We start from the raw sequence: 18,180 nt of genomic DNA on the forward strand, positions 1-18,180 counted from the left end.
GAGTGGGTGACAGTTATAATGGGCAAGGCAGTGCGCAGGGCAAGGCACAGGGTTCACTTGACCCGGGATCAGGGCACTATCAGGGACTGAGGAATTGCATGCGTGGAGATGGGAAAGTGCAGTCCGCCCTCGGACGCTAGCGGCGTCGAGTGGCAGGGGCCCCGGCGATCAGGCCTTGCGCGACCAAGACGACGTGCGACCAGGAAGAGGCAGCGCCGCCAGCACGCGGCATCAGCTCAGCCGACGCCTGGCAGGGCAGGCCGTGGCAGGCCATACCGCTCCACGGCGGGCGATCGAGCGCGCCTCCAAAGCTTCTGCTGTTGAGCCGGCCGAGGGCGTGGGCAGCAGCGCGGGCGATCGTGGGCAAAAGCAACCGCACAAGCGAGCGCGCGCCCGGCAAGGGCAAGCCCCGACCAGTGCTGCACAAGCCATGGTGCCGTGGAATCAGGAGAGATCGCGATCTCGACAGTAGTGTAGTTTGCAAAGCAGGACTCGTGTGCCAGCTCATGCTGCTGCTGCTGTTGTTCTGTTTTACCGTGGGGCGCCGTGTCGACCAAGCGCGCCCGCACGCACACGCAGCGCCCAACAAGAATAGCAGCAGGCACAGGCACGCACACAGGCACGCACACACGCCCGCCTCGTCACCCCGTCGCCTGCTCCCCCCTTCGCCCATTACACCCAACATACACGCACTCTACCATTACAGCAAGACACTCGGCTGGGCGCGTCCCACGGCAGCGGTCAGCTGCGGCGGCGGCGGCGATGGCGGCAGAGCGATGGAGGGGGCGGATGGGTGGGTGCAGGGCGGGCGTTCTGCGGGCATGGCTCCAGGGTCTGCGTCTCGAGGCGCGCGCATTCTCTGCCACACACACACACACACTCTCTCTCTCTCTCTTTTAGTTAGTACTTGCTCAATTACTTGCTTGCTTAATTACTTGTACTCACTCACCCACTCACACTTGCTCACACCCCCTCTCACACCCCCTCTCACACGCATGCACTCGGTACTCGAAAATCGACGCGCGCCGGCATAACGTCGCCATGTCTGATGTAATACAGAGATCAGGGTCTTCTCCACTTGCGCATCCCGGGCGCCGGCCACCCCTGTCGGCCGTTCCGCTACATCCGCTTGGGGGCTAGCGCGGCGCTCGACGTTGTGTAGTGATCGGGCAATCGGGTGGGGATCGGGCGGTGCGCGGGTCACCATGACGTCGGCGTCTCGCCATGTCCTGTCCCCCTCAGCCACAGCCCCTGGCCGCGCCCCTAGCGCGCGCTGGCACTCGTGCATGCGCTTGTGCTTGCATGGACCCATAGACCCCTCTGGCCAGACCGGGCCCCTCCACGCGGTCGCCAAACGGTAGCCGTGCGTACGGCTGCCCCCCTCATCGAACTTTTGCACCACATCGGCCTGGTGCCCGCACCCTAGCCCGCTCGGTTGCTTTTTTACTTTGACGCCGCCCTCGCCCATCCGGTCCTTTTGCCAGCCTGCGATCGCGATCTCGCGACTTTGCTGTCCTGTTTTCGCCCTCTTTTGCCTTTGTGTCCACCATGCAGGGCCCGCAGAGTCCCCTTTTCTCCCGCCGCCTGACCCGGGCCCTCGCTTTCTCTCACAAACAATGATGTCACCACGCCCCACCGCCCCCAGGCCCTGCGCATCTCGCGCCGGCTGCCACTGCCGCTGGCCCCAAAACGGCAGGCCGCGATACACACCCACATACACACACACATCCCCCCCCCGTGCCATTGGCAATGCTTCCCGCCATGGCAATCTCACTCACAACGCATACTCACCCACCGCCCCTCCTCCACGTGCTGAGCCTCATCACTCCCCGTACCATGGTTAGCTGCGTGCCTTCACGGTACTTTTGCTTGGCCCCATGTGCGTCCTGATGGCATTGTTCACGGCGTCGCGAAACCTAAATTGCTTATTCCATGCGCCCTCGCTCGCGCAATCTCTCCAGAGTTGCGTTGCTTGCACTTGCGCCGCTCCCTCTCAGCCATCCGTCTATTCTTCCTCGCTCCCACGGCCACTCCCACTCTCTAACCCAGACCCTGCATATTCACCATCTCTGGTGCATGAACAAGCGCAGAGTTTCCGACGCTGCTTCATCTCAGCCATGCCTAGCCCGCGCACTCTCAGACTCGGGCAATGCCCAACACGCCAACCCACGACCCATCTTGGGAGCCGCGTATTTGTTTTGCCAACGGGCACTGTACTGCAATTTCCAGCTCACACAACGACGTCACCGACGCTTCTGCCAACGACACTATATCCGGATCCACTCGGGCCTTGAAAAAAAAAAGTAGCACGCTTGCACTTGCGCCAACAGAGCATTGCAGTCTTGGCAACGACGTTGCGATCTCGATCCCGTCCATGGGCCGCGGACGATGGGCCAAATCAGCATCGCTGGACAGCCTTCCGTTGAGGGCGTTTGTGCTGCCAACGCTAATCCTGCCCTTGGGCTTCATTTAGAGTACTTGCACCCCGTCGATGAGCTCAAGGGAAGCCGATGCACTACCACTACTCGACTTGGATACGCGCTGCACGGCTCAATGTAGGTGTAGCCTGTCTCGTCAAGCCTCTGCATGCACCTGTCCATGTCGTGGGCGGTGGCTTCGGCTACCCCACCAAGGAAACAGGCTCATCAGTCGTGCCCTCCGAGGACTACTCGTCTTGGGGCTTGTCCTCGCATACCTGTCCGGGCTGGACGAGGAGTATCGGTGGCTGTGGCTGCACGACGGGACCCTGGACCTGTTCCCCCCCTCCCCCTCTGCGCCCCCGTGGTATCTTGGACCGACCCTCTGGCAACTCGCATCTCGTGTGGATTCATTTCCACCCACATGTGCCATGTCGCATTCTCATCTCGATTAGCGACATGCGACAGTGGTCGGGCATGTGCGTGTGCACGCGATTGGCCCGGGTGCAGATGCTCTACACTGCCCCTACCGCGTTGGCACTACGGCAGTTGTGCAAAGAAAAACCTTATTCCCACACTGACACTTGGATGGCCGCTATCGCCATGGCGGCCTGGGAGCTGTGTCGCATGTCTTCCAAGATTGAGATTGCAGCCAAAGCCAGCGGAAACCAATTGGCGTGGGCCGTGGTGCTGCAAGGCTGCTGGGCCATGCCACCTGCGCCTTGTCCTAGCCCAAGGCTTGAGGGTCTCGCGCCCGGGCCCCCTGCCGCCCCCTGCCCCATTGGCCAGCACCCCGCGGAACACGTTCCCAGCGGACATTTCCAACCGTTGGCCAAGTTGGCTGTGTCATCTCCCAGAATACACTTGTGGCCCGCATCCCCGCTCGCGCTACCGCAGAGTCGATCCACGTGGGAAACTGATGCTGCATGCCGCCCTGTCGTCTCTCGCCTGTCCGTCTTTGTCTCACTCTCTCTCTCTCTCTTCTGCGGCACGGTTTGGACGGCCTGCGGAAACCCCCTCCCCTCTAATCACGACAAAAGACGTCGTCTTTACACATCTCTTACACCTATCAGCTTACACGCCATGCATTTGCCCGGAGCCCCTCTCCGCACCTCGCTTGCAACCCTCACACTCGGATTCCTCGCCCAACAAGACAAGACGGCATTTGCACCATGACTTTTTTGCTACCCTGTTCCCTTCTTGCAGACCCCTTTCCCCGCTCCATGTCACCGTATCTGTCGGAAGTGGCCCTTATCCGCCCCGTCAGCTCTTCTCACCTTGACCCAACCAGGGTGCGCTCCTTGTAATCATCACCTCATGCACCTTGATCTGGCCTGTATTCCCATGCATGTGCCTTGGATATGCGAGCCCATGCAAAAGAATCAGAGTTTCATCAACACGCACCACACCATGTTTCTCGCCTGCGACTAAAGAAGAAGAGCAAAAATAAAAATAAAAAAGTAGCGAAAAAGAAAACTTCATCAACCATTCCCACCCATCGGTCGGCTTTTTTGTTTGTTTGTGTCTCAGAGCACCAATGCACGTGTCTCACGCCGACCGGTTGGACGTTCGCAGTATTGGCAGACCAGGCGATCTTAGGTGGTCCCCTCCACACACCCCCCCCCCGTTGCTGGCTAGCATCTGGTAGCAACACTGACACCCTTCCGAGTTGGGCTGTCAATCTCTGACATGGACGCGCCGGCGCGAGTCGCCGACGTTGACATCCATGTTCGGACGGGACATAGATTTGTATGGTTACTCCGGTAGTCTGCGGAAGGCTGGCACCGCACTATCTACTTGGCACTAGTACATACAAGTTGTAGGGCACGTGTATAGGTAATAAAAATATGCAGAGATCGGCAGTTGTCGTGTTTCTGTTGGCATTGGTTGCCCGCTCTTTGTTTCCTCGCTTTTCCTTGTCGCTTTCTCGTTTTCTCGCTTTCTCGCTTTCTCGCTTTCTCGCTTTCGCTCGCTCTCTGGCTTTGCTGCTGCTGCTACTGCTGCTGCTGCTGCTGCTGCGCTCTTGGCATCATGGGATTGTATGTACATTTCCCGATCCAGGCCCCATGTCTTGTCTATACATACACTCATACACACATGCACACCATTCTTTTGCATTCTTCCCCTCAGTGTGTCTCATCAATTCCCTGGATTGCATCTTCCCCTCCCCTCCCCCCAACATTTTTTTTCTTCTTCTTCTTCTTCTTCTTCTTCTCTTGTTGATGCTGTCCACCTCATGCGATGATAATCATGTGTAATAATATCGAGAATATAGATGCTTGTATTTTATTTTTCTTCCGTTCCTGGGTAGTCCCTCATACGATCATTTTTTTTTTGCGGCTGACATGTTTCGCCTCGGATCGTATACGAACGGTAGGTAATGCACATGTAATGTACCTGTAATGTAGCATGTTGATACGGCGGACGATCTATGTAACACACCAAGAATTGATTGAAGATTGATGTTCTCTCGCAATGCCTCGGCCTGTTGTCTGGCGCTTGTCGGCGAGACTTGCGCGTGTTTATTCCGCTTTCAGCCTTGGGCTTGGGCTGGTGCGGTCGCTGTACTTAGCTGTGGCTGTACACAGGCTACGCACGCATGCAAACCTCAGCCCTTCTCAGCCCTTTTTCCTCCACAATTGCGGCTTTGACATGCATGTAACCCGTTTGCCGCGATGCCTGCTTGCTTGCGTGCATGTCTCTCGCTTCGCCTGCTTACTGCACACGACGGCAGTCCAAGCGAAGGGGTGTGTGCAAGGGCCCCACTGGCTACATGCCTACATGCTCGGTACATGGAAATCGAACATGGCTGCAGGGACAATTCTCTGCCCTGTTAAATTCTTTTCCCTTGTTGCTTTAAAATCATGTACATAATCCCGGGACTTATGTGCGCATGGGAGGCTGCGGCACAAGAATAGTATATCTAAGTACTATGTAGTAAGACGGGAATGCTGCTGCATCGAGTAAATCATCATCATATAGACCAACTAACTACTACTTATCAAGTATACGAATAAGTCAAAGTCAGTAGAGCGGGCTCAATTTCCCAGATTTTGGTTTCCCGTGAGCGAGCTAGCCAGCTCATCAGTATTGACTCGAGCACAATAAGCCTTGACGTTGAACTTACTACTACATGTGTTGCATACCCTGCCTGGTTGTTGTTATCTTTGTCGTCGCTCCGTGTTCCTGCCAAGCCTTTGTTTGGCCGTGTGCGTCTGGTGGTGCGGGCTCTCCGCCGGGAATGTTCTCCGGTGGCCAATAGCATCGCTGCGATTTCCTTGCAACCCTAATTCCGCATACCTGACTAAGGGCCATGACGATGGCTCTCTCTCTCTCTCTCTGTCTCTCACACATACACACACGCACGGTAAATGGGCTTGTGTTTTGGAAAGTTTTTCTTCCCTTTGCCTCGGTTAGGTTACGCGGTCAGATGGAAAGATGTTACTATTCTTCCATGTCTGACTTGATGTTGTTGTTGTTGTTGTTGTTTTTTCCTTTGGCATGCTCGGTTTGTCCGTGTGAATAGGTAAGCCATGTTAGCAATTGCACATTGTCACGCTGCTGCTTTGCGGCCTTGACCACCATCCCATCTTTCCCTGATCCAGACAACCCCCCCTGGCGCTTTTCTTTCTCGATTCTGATTCCAACCCTTCGCTTTGCATACCCTCGTCGCCTCGCTCTCCAAGCCTAACCTTCTTCCTGCAAAATGCCGCGCCCACGCCCGCATCCAACGTCGTCATCCCAGCCCACTTTATCCTTGCTCGGGAGCCGTACCCTCCCACTGCCCATGTTCCCCGTGATCCCCTGTTTTTCTCTCTCTCCCACCCTTCCTTTATTCCTTTCAGCTTCCCCCATCGCTTGACTCGACACACAGCATGCCCATTTCCAGTATCCCGGAATCCCTGTCGATAATACCAAGGCAAGAAAAAAAGCAGGACCCCCCATCGCCCATCACCATCCCGGTATACCTTCCCGCTCTCGCTTCATCCCAGATCCTGTTCTTTGTTCCCCCCCCCTTCCGTCTTGACGCCCTCTCTCTATCTCTCTCCAACTGCGAACCGAGGGCCCTATTCTCGTTACCCCAACGGGAGGTGGGGACCGATGGGGAGGCATGGGGGGGGGTCCCACACGACCTTATTGATAAGCCATTGTGTACGACTCGCAAACCGCCCCTCAACCCACGCCTGACATGGTGCGCGCGGCGTCCCACACGGTAAGCAACAAAGGAAAAGTTGGCGAGTTTTGCACTTGTAACAATGACGTTTTGCGCCCGCTTCAAACGACATGGGAAATGAGCCGAAGAAGCCGCGTTTTTTTCGGGCCTCATTGCAGACGGCGATTTTTTTTGGGAGGGGGGCCTTCGCGACTTTGGGGGTTAATCCCATCCCCCCTCTCTCGTGCTGCGTGGTGACTGCTGGGACGCGTGGCGTGGTGGAGCGAGCGACGTGGAATGCATATAAGGCCGTGGATTTTCCGTGATTTCGGCCATTGTGCAACGAGTGCGAGACTTTCTTTTGCTTTGTTCATGTGTCTCGTTTGAGTGATGCGTGTAGATGGACCGAGCGTGCCAATTGCTGCTTAGATTGAAGAAGGCTGTAGCATTCATCATTTTCGTCTTGGTATACATGCAAGACTGGCTTATTACAGCACAACCCGGGTTTTCTACATACTTGAAACATCACTTTCTCAAAACCATTCTTCATACCAGTGCCATAGACTTTTCCAACACTGACTACCATTTTGTCTCTCAGCTGTGATATGGAGTTCAAGAGATGCAGTCTCTTACTAACATATTCAGCACTTGCAAATGCTCATGTCGCCACGCTCATCCTCAACACAGTGCACTTCAAAAGCGTCTCAGCTATTCTCCACAAACTGAAACCTCGCCTTCGAATAGCATAGTATACACGCACACTACACATGCCATCCGAGTACTCGACTTGGTATCCCCCTGGTTCATCGTCACAATCACGGCGTTTATATAAAGTCAACCCGTAAACTGCACATGATGAGTCGCATTTCCCATATAATTCCATACAGATACGATGTGATATCTCAGCATCACAGCAAGGCACAGTCAAAGCCACACAAGCTCCCCAAATCACCATGCCGTGTCAGTCTATTGTTCTGCCTTCACACCCGCTCGTCGGTATCACGACAAACAAGACCTCGAAAACAATTCTTTTTCCCCCCTACCTACACAGATACCTGTGCAAAGTCGACTGTGAGTAAATTCCATAGCAGCTGAACGAAAGAAGGGCTGAGCAAATGCTACGCTACGCTACGTACAGCGCAGCTCCACAACCGGTTTTGCAGAATAGATCAAAGGATGGCGATGGTTAGAAATTCTGTGTTGCATTCTACACACAGCATAGCCGTTAGCGTCAGACACCAGGTACCTATAGAGCTTATTTCGCGCTGTGGCATTGCAGTTCACGCCTAACATACAGTATACTGTGTAGTAGACAGCTATACCGAGGACGTGGATAAAGTCGTTTCTTGGAATGTACATGTCCCTGTAGTTGTATTCGTGTATACACTTGATTGAGACAAGTGAGTCTATTATCTACCCATTTTACTCTGATAAATGAATAGAGTAGTAGAGATGGAGGGGAAAGCAAAAGCATAGAATTGGAAACTGTGGGACTGTGGGTATCTGCTAGAAGGGTGAGATGGGTTGGTATTACATTGATATGCTATTCTTCCTCCTCCTCCTCCTCCTCCTCTTCTAAGCACTGATTACTGTCTTCAACGTAGCGTCTAGGAAACAAGAATAAAAAATAAATAAAAGCAAGACAAAAAAAAGACTACAACCTGAGAGCATACAAACACTATTCGCATAAAGAAAGAAAGAAAGAAAAAAAAGGAGAAATAGTAAAGAAAGATAGAGCAACAGCGATTTCGTCATTTATCTATTGCATGTCCCTAATTCCAACCAAAAGGACAGTGCAAGGAGACGAGATTGAAGATTTTTTTTCTTCTTCTTCTTCTTCTTCTTCTTCTTCTTCTTCTTCTTCTCCTATGGATGAAACAAGTGGAATGTCTATGGCAAAAAAACACAAAAAAACGTTCACGTAGCATGTCTTGATGGGGTTGGTGTAAAACTTACAATAATAGTAGCATACCATCTAAATCTACAAATCTGTAGAGAGAGAGAGAGAGAGAGAGAGAGAGTTAAGCGGTGGGGTAGTATAGCATGCAGTACTGAGCAAGAGCCTCGAAGATGGCTAAACTACACTACTTACAAGCATTCAACAACCTATACAGAAACGTCCCATGGTAATACGTATATACTATCAAAAGCATACATACATACATACATACATACATACATAGTATATAGTCAGATAACACACTTATTCCAGGTCTGCGATCAATACATCATGCTGGTGTGCACTACTTTGTATCCTTCTCTATCCCATACATATTTCTTACAAACAACTCGTCTTTAATCTTTTTCTTTTTTTTCTTCCTTTCTCCAGCTGCATACCTGTTTCCAGTGTAGTGTAGTATAATATACAACAGAGCATACTAGCCTATCGCACCTGTCACTATACCAGCTAGATAGTAAATCTCGAATGATCTAACATGTAGTCTTTCTTCTCGCTGTTTACGTGTTTAGCTAGAGTGGAGTTTGATATCATTGGCAGGGTATTATTCGTCTTTGAATGTTATTTATGATTTGGTACATGGTTTCGTAGTACTTGGTCCATTGATTCGAGAACATGTAACGAGTTCAAAGTGAGATGGGTCTTGTAAAGTAGAAGGGAGTGCGTTTGGTAGTGTTGTGAGATGCACGGTTAGAGAACCGTTTGGGCTTTAATAAGGAACAACTCAACACGTAGTAGATATCAAGCTGTTGGACGCGGTACAATATATTTCAAACAGATAAACACTAAAGAATGCAAGTAAGCGTGACTAACAAGCAAAGCAAAGCCTAAATGACAACTATCCACTTATATACGACAATAGCACGATGCGGCTGATTTTTCAAGTCTATGCTAGGCTGTTGGTGACCTCTATAAAGCTTTTCCACTCTCTGAAGGCAGCTCCACTAGAAATGGCCCATTTTGCTCTCCGCACACCTTCTTTCCAGCGGCCGCCACCAGGTCCAACCTCCTTGATGACGTTGCCATCATCGCCATGTCCCATGTTGCTCGTGTCTGAGTCACAAATACCGCTGATGACGAACAAGGCTGCCGTGTTGATGTAGACGAAATGTAGAATAGGATCGTCTGGGGGAACCTCACCAGCCAAAATCTTCATGAGAATCTCGGCATTCTTCTCTGGAGATTGTCCTGGGCTGACTTCGCTCAGAGGATGCTCAGGGAGTCCAAAGTCGGCGGGAGAAAGGGTAAAGTAGTTGATATTGACCTGGCCTGACGGGTCCTCGACTATGCGCCAGCAGTGAGTTGGCCCGGCGCATGACAACTCGTCCAATTCTTCGTCACCGCAGATGACCATGCCCTTCTTACATCCTGATTGTCTGAGCGCCTCGGCAAAATCAGGTCCAATCTCTTTCCTAGCCACACCTAATACACGGGCCTCGATGAGGTCATGGATGGGATTGGCCAATGGCCCAAGAAGGTTGAAGATGGTTCGCCAGCCCAGCTGTCTCCGGATAGAAGCGGCATGGCGGGCACCAGGATGGAAGATGGGCGCGAACAAAAAGGCGTAGTTGGTCTTGGAGTAGATCTCGTGGATGGTGTTGGGCGCAACGGCTGTGATGACGGGAGCTTTTGGCGGAGTACAAGTCAGGAGATCTGCCGAACCGGAGCGCGACGTGGATGCTTTGTTGCCATGCTTTGCAATCATCAGGAGAGACGATGCCAAAATGGACGAGGTGGTGCTAATGTTGAAGGTGTTGTGGGAGTCACCTCCGGTGCCCACAATGTCACACAAGCCTCCTTGGTAGCCCCCCTCTTTCCGGCCACGCTTAGCAATGAGCTCCCGCATGCCTGGAAGATCAATGTCGGCTGAGAAGTCCCGCATGGCCTTTGAGCATTTGGCCAGGACGTCGGCCTGTCGGTCCTGGTCGGTGAAGTGGAGACATGTCAGCAGTGCACCTGTCTGGACCTCGGAAAGACTGTTTGTGAAGATGAGGGCGAGAGCAGCAGCAATCTCGTCGGCGGTGGGCTTGGTCGAGGAAGACTCGTGCCAGAGGCGCTTGAGGAGGGGGGTGATGGACGTCTTCTGGTCCTCGCCGCCTGCTTCTGTGGCCATGGTGCAAGTCAATGGATGCCGGGCCTTCCGTGGGATATGCGAGCTGGCGGGGTAGACTGGCGGGGGACGCGGAAAGATTGGGACGCGAGAAGACGGGCGTCAGTGTGTCAATGCCAATGCGGATATGTTAATGGCTGTGTGCAGAGCTGGACACGATCATGGCAACGAAGCGACGGCAGTGAAGGGGCGGAGGCTGAGTCACGGCATGGCGGTGATTTCTCCAGGGTCTCTCGGGCGTCGCTGCACAATGACGGGCCCCACTGCGCTAGTGCACACATGCTAGCGCGCCAAGAATCTTCAAATTCTCGACTCATCGCCGTGCCAGCGCCTCCATCTCTCCGAGGTCGTGACGGGTCAGAGGATTTTCTCTGACGGACCTGCTGCTCGACCGCGCGCGACACCGACCGCATCAAATGGGGAAGAAGCGAACCCATGCCGAGACCAAGGATGGCTTCACCAAGCCCGAGCCGGACACGGGCCGGCTGAGCGCAAAGAACGAGCAGAAGAAGGCGCCCTCGCACTCGCAGCTGGTATGCGCTGGCGCTGCAATTTCCTGGCAAGACTACGCATACTGACGCGCCGCAGCTCATCAAGCCGCAGCCCGAATGGCATGCCATCGAGCTGCCGCCGCTGCCCACGGTCGACAATCCCACCATCCCGCCGCGTTACATCATCGATGCGATCCACGACTACGCCGTCCAGTTGCTCGACGCCGAGGCCCGCGACTATGCTGCGTCGCACCTGGCCAAGGACTCGTCGCACAAGTTCATGGCGACCGTCATGGAATCGGGAACCATGGAGGACAAGGTGTCGGCGCTGACGCTCGTCGTCCAGGAGTCGCCGCTGCACACGCAAAAGGCCTTTGGCCAGCTCCTCGGCCTGTCGCAGAAGAAGAGCAGGAACGCCGCCATGCAGGCTTTGGCTGCGCTCAAGGACTTGCTGGGCCAGGGCGTTCTCCTTCCACCGGATCGAAAGCTCAAGGCCTTTGCGCGCCAGCCAGCCCTCATTTCGGCGCTGCAGGGAAAGAACGCACACTGGAAGGCGGGCGAAAAGCTACCAGGCAATCTGCAAAAGACGCACTTGGTCGTGTGGGCATACGAGGACTGGCTGAAGAAGCAGTACTTTGAGCTGCTGAAGATCTTGGAGGCGTGGTCCAACGACGAGGTTGAGTTCTCGCGCAACCGTGCCGTCACATATGTCTGGGAGCTGCTCAAGGAAAAGCCGGAGCAGGAGGAAAATCTGCTGCGCCTGCTCATCAATAAGCTTGGAGACAAGGAAAAGAAGGTTGCATCCAGGGCTTCGTATCTGCTGCTCCAGCTGCAGAACACTCACCCCCTCATGAAGAACGTCATCATCAGCTCCATCGAATCTGATCTTCTCTTCCGGCCCAACCAGAGCGGAGTCGCCAAGTACTACGCCGTCATTACGCTCAACCAGACGGTCCTCAGTCTGAAGGAGCCCGAGGTTGCCAACAAGCTGCTGGAAATCTACTTTAGCCTCTTCTTGGGCCTGCTGAAGAAGCAGAAGGAACACGAAAAGGAAGAGAAGCGGCTGAACAAGCACGGGCTCATCCAGGGCGGCGGCGGGAAGCCCGGCAAGATGGCCAAGCAAAAGGCTCAAAAGGCGGCTACCATGGCCTTCAAGGCCGAGGACGAGTCGCGAGAGAAGCTCATTGCCGCCATCCTGACGGGTGTCAACCGCGCCTTTCCCTTTGCCAAGACGGACGACGCCAAATTTGAGGAGCAGCTGAACTTGATCTTTGAAGTGACGCACTCGTCCAACTTCAACACTAGTATCCAGGCCATGACGCTCATCCAGCAGATTTCAGCCACCAAGCACTATTCCGCTGATCGCTTCTACCGCACTCTCTACGAGTCTCTTCTGGACCCACGCCTCATGACAACATCCAAGCACATCATGTACTTGAACTTGCTGTACAGGTCGCTCAAGGCCGATACCAGCATCAAGCGTGTAAAGGCTTTTGTGAAGCGTCTCCTCCAGACCATCCACATGCACGAGCCTCCCTTCATTTGCGGTGTTTTGTACCTGGTGAATGAGATGATCAACACGTTCCCGACGATCAAGTCTATGCTGTCGACGGCAGAGGATCATGCTGACGACAGCGGCGATGAGCACTACGAGGACGTGGATGAGGACAAGGAGCCATCGACCAAACAGGACAACAACAAGTCTTCCGCACCTACCTATGATGCCCGCAAACGAGACCCCGAACACGCAAAAGCCGACCTATCTTGTTTGTGGGAGTTGCTGCCGTTGCAGGCACACTACCACCCCTCTGTTCACGTACTTGCCTCCAAGATTGTCAACCAGGAGCCCATCAAGGAGAAGCCTGACCCAACTCTGTATACTCTGATGAACTTCCTTGACAAGTTTTCCTTCAAGAATGCAAAGACGAAGGCTACCGGAGTTCATGGCTCATCGATTATGCAGCCCATGGCTGGCACCTCCAAGTCTGCGTCGTACCTCATTACCACGCGCGACGGCGATCGGGGCCACGACCCACTCAACTCTGAGCAGTTCTGGCGTCGCAAGGTCGACGACGTGCGTGACGATGAAGTCTTCTTCCACACGTACTTTGAGAAAGCAGGCAAAGCCAAGCAGGCGGACAAGAAGACCAAGAAGAAGGATCGCAAGAGGGATGACAGTGAGGATAGCGCTGACGATGAAGAGATTTGGAAGGCACTTGTCAAGAGCCGTCCAGAAGTTGAAGGCGACGGTGGCGACGACGACGATCTCAGTGACTTTGACATGGACGACATGATGAGTGACGACGAGGCGGGTGGCATGGATGGAGGAGTTGAGCTGAATCTCGGCAGCGATGACGAGGATGTTGGGGGTCAGCACTCGGGCGACGACGACGAGGATGACTTTGAAAACTTTGACCTTGACGACGAGGACGCCTTCATGGACAGCGACGCCGACGTTCCCGTCGACATTGAGTTGGATGACGCGGCAGACGAAGTGGATGGCGAGAAGAAGGACAAGGACGGGCGCAAGAGCAAGAAGAGGAAGCTCAAGAACCTGCCGACTTTTGCCTCTGCAGACGACTACGCCAAGCTTCTCGCAGACGATAGCGAGTAGTCTGAAAGGTGTAGTAGTCGTTGGTCTTGTGACGTGGGGCTTGTTCGCTGTGTCCACGGCTTGAGTTTTTATTGTAGATATCCCATACCCTTGTAATGGACCACCATTCGGAATACGAAGCTCTTCTCTACCTAGATATGAAACCATGTGGTGTGTGCGTTGTTGTGTCTTCTGTTTGTTTCAAATGCTCCCGAGATGTAAAATGGGCAGTTGTATTTGCTTTTGGAGCGAAAAAGTGAAGTATGATACTTGGCTTTGTTCTCTAACAAACCTGAAACACTGCATAGGTACATGTAGGAAGCAGCGCATTTACTTTGATTCTAGTTGCACTGGTTTGCACAAGTGGCTGTGGCACTACACGAATGCTGTACTATAGCTTGGACCCTCATGTTGATTGGCCAGCCTCCACGTGCACGCCAGCCCCATGGGGTCAAGCCACGACACGGATCGTCGTTTCCATTGTCGAGTCTTGTGTTGTCGTCTCGGCAAAGCGTAACCCTCGTTTGTTTATCTGCTCCACCACATTCGTTTTCCCGTCATGGCAAACGACAACACAGCACTGCACGAAAGAGACGACTTAGCATAGGGCACCTATTGAGCGGGGTTCTGGTGGGTGAAGCAGCCGATGCAAGAGGCAAAGGAACGCCTCTAGGGGCCGATGCAAAAAGAAGGAAAAAGCAAGTGGAAACGACAGTCAGTGTCCATGGCCAATGGACGTGTTGCTGAGCAAAGCTGGGAACCAAAAAAGACGGTATGCGCTCAGCGGCTATGCCTGCCTACGCCCGCCACTGCGCCTGCACGGCAATGCAACGTTGGTGAGACAGGCCCACTGGTAGCGCTGGCGGAGGCTGGTGAGGTTGGGAAGGACGCCAAAGTGGAGGCGCATGGGATGGGCCAGACCAGCCTTCTTGTTTGGCGTATGGGCCGGGACGTGTTCTACGAGACGACACGCATTGCAAAGGCATGATTGCCTGCCCGGAGCAGCAGCCTTTTGAGAGCAAGTCCCGTGTCGGTCAGGGGACGGTGAGGCTGGCCAAGACGACACCGTCAATATTCTACCGTCTCGCAACGGCATGCAGCCATTTCGCTTAGGCGCGAACCCGAGGCCAGATGAGCAGCAGCCCCCGATTCCGCTCCCAGCCCCCCTGCGCAGCCCCCCTGCGGGTGCAACCCACTCAATTTTTGTGTACGAGCACATGCACACGAGATGACGCCGACGGGCCTAATTTTAGCCGGCCAGCACTCTCGAGGACGCGTAATGAGATGTGCTGCAACAATGCCCTTTGTGCTGCACAGCGGCCATGGCCGTGGTGGTATCGATTGTGCACGTGGAAAAGGGCAGTCCCTACAGAGGGCCTGTGTGCAGCGGTAAGGCACCAAAAGGCTGGGGAAGCAGGAGAAGGGGCGGCCGTTGGACGTTTGACCAGTGCAAAAAAAGGAAAAAAAGAAAGGCATGGAAAGTGGAGGCGATGGCGGGCCTGGCGAAGAACGGCATGGACAATGACGACAGGCGGTGGATTCTGCATTGTTTCTGCGGGAACCTGGTCTGTTTCTGCGGGAGCACGACGACGACGACGGCTGCTGGCACTAGAGATGGCTGAGAAGGCTGGAATGGCTGAAACCTGGGAGAGGGCTGGGACGAGACTCGCGGTATGCAAGCGCCAGCCAGCGCAGCATCACGCGCGCTGTCGACGCGGGCTCTGCCCATGGTCCCGGCGGAACCACGCTGGAATGCGACGACAGCGACGTCGACGAGGCCAATTGCCCTCGCAGCAGGGCGCGCAGGGGCACATGTACCTCGTGCTGACTTGTACGATATGGCGATCCGCGCCGGCGACGGGGGTCCGACTTGTCGAGGCAATAAAATCCGTGTCGGGCGCAAAAACATGTCTGCCCCCAAACGGGACTATTATTGGCGGCCCAGGGCACTAGGCGCGGCTCAGGCAGCCGGAGCGCCCGTTTGGGCCTAGGACGGGGCTGGCGGGTTGCCTGGGCACGGTGGCGCGGGCTCGCAGCCATGGCTAGCCCGCATTCTTGCTCCCCTACCACCGCCCGACGAGCAATCATGGCAATAAAAGGAGGGCCTGTCGCGGCTGGCCAGCTCAGGACTCTTCTCATCCCATCTCGCTCCATCGCTACATACCCACCGCCCGGCTTGACATCCATCGCCCGCCACTGACACCCGCTCCCACGCCCGTCATCGCCTAGCAAAACATCACAACACAAGACCACACAACGCCAACATGCGCTCCTCCATCTACGTCTCGGCGGCTGCTTTCGCCCTTGCCTCGGCCCAGGTACGTGTTCTCTGTGCATCGCAATTCTCTCGAGGCCGCGCTCTAACATGGTGACCAGGGTGGCTCCACATCCATCGACGCCTTCCCCCAGACTGCCTTCGCCACCCAGACCAACTCCCTGGGCGTTGTGACTGGCATGCCTTCGGTTGACACCTCGATCCCTCCTCAGCCCAATGTCTTCACCAGCATCCCTCCTGTTGTCACGGCCCAGCCAGCCCCTGCTGACATTCCTGCTGTTGGCCCTGGCGTCCACACTCTGACGCTTGCTGGCACCGGCACCGGCTCCCTGGTCAACTCGACCCGCACCATTACTGTCAGCGCAAACAACAGCACCACCGTCGCTCTTGTCGCCTCTCCCACCTCCTCGGGCGCTGGCGCTACCGGCAGCGGTGCTTCGGGTGCTTCTGGCTCTGGCGCTTCTGGCTCTGGCGCCTCTGCCAGCCGCACTGGTGCCAACCGTCCCGACAAGACTGGTGCCGCCTCCAACGTCAAGGCTGCTGCCGGTAGCCTTGTCGGTTTCGGTGCTCTCATGGCCGCTCTCCTGTAAACGCAGGCTTAATTCTTGTCACGCTTCTTTTTTGACTTTTTCTTGGAGAGACTTTTTTTTTGCTTAGGACATGTAATGCCGTTAAGATACCTTGGGCCCTTGCATTTAGCATTTGCGCTGTTAGTCGCACCGCAACAAACGTTTTCGGGAGTCTAGCACTGGCATGTGCTTATTGATTGATTGGATTAATGTCTTTACACACCTATACCTGGACCAGCGGCTATTGAGGAGCTGCCAGCCACGTTTTTTTTTTACCGCATCGTTTTGGTATTCAATGCACCATAGTATTACGAGATGAATCGAATCAAAAACAATTGAATACAATAAAGTTCAAACTCTGCTTGCCCTGCAGCACGCCACGCGAACTGGTACCAGCGTTTTAGTGTTTTAGTGCGGCGCCGTTGGGGGAAGGGGAGTCAGCAATCCTCGGCGTTCCCCCTCCCCCTCCCCCTCCCCCGCCAAACATTGCGTACCCCGCCGCATGAAACACTGAACATCTGTTTGCCCCAGGCACGCCGACAACCCGGGTAAAAAAAAAAGAAACAATGACATCTGACGTCCCCGGCTTCCCCCAGTACCTCGCCGCGGTGCCATACACGCAACCCGCGGGCTATCTCCGCACCGTCGACCTCTGGCTGCGCTCCAGCGACAATAGCAATGCCGACTCGTCAGGCCTCTGGGTCATCTACCTCCACGGCGGCGCCTGGCGCGACCCAGCGCAAAACTCGCAGTGCTTTTTGCCGACGCTCTCAACCCTCAGCACCTCGCCCTCGCACGCACCCACGCTGCAGCGCCTCGCCGGCATCGCCAGCATCAACTACCGCCTCTCGCCGCACCCCACCCACGCAACAGACCCAAGCACACCCGACGACGCAGAGCGCAGCGTCCACCACCCACAGCACGTCCGCGATGTCCGCGACGCACTTGCATATCTGCAGCGCGAACACGGCGCCAAGCGCTGGATAGGCGTGGGCCATTCCTGCGGCGCAACATTGCTGCTCCAACTCGTCAGCGCCATGGGCCTTGAGCAATCGCTCCAGCAAACCGGCATTGTAGGCCCCGAAGCCCTCATCCTGCTCGAAGGCATCTACAACATCCCGCTGCTACTCAAAAACCACGCTGCGCCCGCGTGTCCGCCGCACTTTGTCGACATGTACAAGGCCCTTGTCGCCGGCGCGTTTGGCCCCCACAACGAGCAATTGTATCTCGCGGTATCCCCCGTGTCCGGACATTATGGCGTGCAGGAGTGGCCTGAGAGCAAGCTGCTGGTCATGTGTCATAGCTATGAGGATGACCTTGTGGAGCGCGCTCAGCGCGACGTCATGTGTGTTGCGCTGGACCGCGAGGGCTGGAGCATTGTCATGGAGGCTGGGGATGAAGAGGACGAGGTGCGGAGGGAGGGCCGCCGAGTGCTCAACGTGCGGGATTTACGGGGGACGCATGATTTTATTTGGAGGGACGGAAATCAGATGGCTACGTTGATTACAGAGGTTGTGCAACGGCTGGCCTGAGCGTGTGTATACATGTCATGGTTGATCAAGACGTGTGCATGCAACGATGAGTATCCCATATTTTCATAGCCGTGTCCAATCAT

At 54.8% G+C, this 18,180-nt stretch overlaps 7 protein-coding genes across 7 annotated transcripts; 4 read left to right on the forward strand and 3 right to left on the reverse strand.

The window, feature by feature from the left end:
• Window positions 1-931: 931 nt before the first annotated feature.
• SETTUDRAFT_34615 (uncharacterized protein) lies at window positions 932-1,744 on the reverse strand (the record flags this gene model as incomplete). Its single annotated transcript, XM_008031902.1, has 1 exon — window positions 932-1,744. One exon carries the CDS (start codon window positions 1,742-1,744, stop codon window positions 932-934), a length of 813 nt encoding a protein of 270 aa, XP_008030093.1.
• Window positions 1,745-2,510: 766 nt separating this feature from the next.
• On the forward strand, window positions 2,511-3,593 carry SETTUDRAFT_34616 (uncharacterized protein; the record flags this gene model as incomplete). Its single annotated transcript, XM_008031903.1, has 1 exon — window positions 2,511-3,593. The coding sequence occupies one exon, from the start codon at window positions 2,511-2,513 to the stop codon at window positions 3,591-3,593; it is 1,083 nt and encodes a 360-aa protein (XP_008030094.1).
• A 2,963-nt stretch (window positions 3,594-6,556) lies between these two features.
• Window positions 6,557-7,123, reverse strand: SETTUDRAFT_165432 (uncharacterized protein). The gene has a single exon (XM_008032044.1). It carries the CDS (start codon window positions 7,024-7,026, stop codon window positions 6,793-6,795), a length of 234 nt encoding a protein of 77 aa, XP_008030235.1. The 5' UTR covers window positions 7,027-7,123; the 3' UTR covers window positions 6,557-6,792.
• Window positions 7,124-9,283: 2,160 nt separating this feature from the next.
• SETTUDRAFT_141618 (uncharacterized protein) lies at window positions 9,284-10,797 on the reverse strand. Its single transcript, XM_008032045.1, has one exon. The coding sequence runs from the start codon at window positions 10,638-10,640 to the stop codon at window positions 9,414-9,416; it is 1,227 nt and encodes a 408-aa protein (XP_008030236.1). The 5' UTR covers window positions 10,641-10,797; the 3' UTR covers window positions 9,284-9,413.
• A 202-nt stretch (window positions 10,798-10,999) lies between these two features.
• Window positions 11,000-13,770, forward strand: SETTUDRAFT_173663 (uncharacterized protein). The gene is made up of 2 exons (XM_008032046.1): window positions 11,000-11,170; window positions 11,226-13,770. The coding sequence occupies exons 1-2, from the start codon at window positions 11,054-11,056 to the stop codon at window positions 13,740-13,742; spliced, it is 2,634 nt and encodes an 877-aa protein (XP_008030237.1). The 5' UTR covers window positions 11,000-11,053; the 3' UTR covers window positions 13,743-13,770.
• Window positions 13,771-15,864: 2,094 nt separating this feature from the next.
• On the forward strand, window positions 15,865-16,913 carry SETTUDRAFT_165435 (uncharacterized protein). The gene is made up of 2 exons (XM_008032047.1): window positions 15,865-16,039; window positions 16,098-16,913. Exons 1-2 carry the CDS (start codon window positions 15,986-15,988, stop codon window positions 16,584-16,586), a joined length of 543 nt encoding a protein of 180 aa, XP_008030238.1. The 5' UTR covers window positions 15,865-15,985; the 3' UTR covers window positions 16,587-16,913.
• Window positions 16,914-17,131: 218 nt separating this feature from the next.
• Window positions 17,132-18,097, forward strand: SETTUDRAFT_97466 (uncharacterized protein; the record flags this gene model as incomplete). The annotated part of the gene is made up of 1 exon (XM_008032048.1): window positions 17,132-18,097. One exon carries the CDS (start codon window positions 17,132-17,134, stop codon window positions 18,095-18,097), a length of 966 nt encoding a protein of 321 aa, XP_008030239.1.
• Window positions 18,098-18,180: the final 83 nt, after the last annotated feature.

Source organism: Exserohilum turcica (assembly GCF_000359705.1).
Source record: "Exserohilum turcica Et28A unplaced genomic scaffold SETTUscaffold_7, whole genome shotgun sequence".
NCBI lineage: Eukaryota > Fungi > Ascomycota > Dothideomycetes > Pleosporales > Pleosporaceae > Exserohilum > Exserohilum turcicum.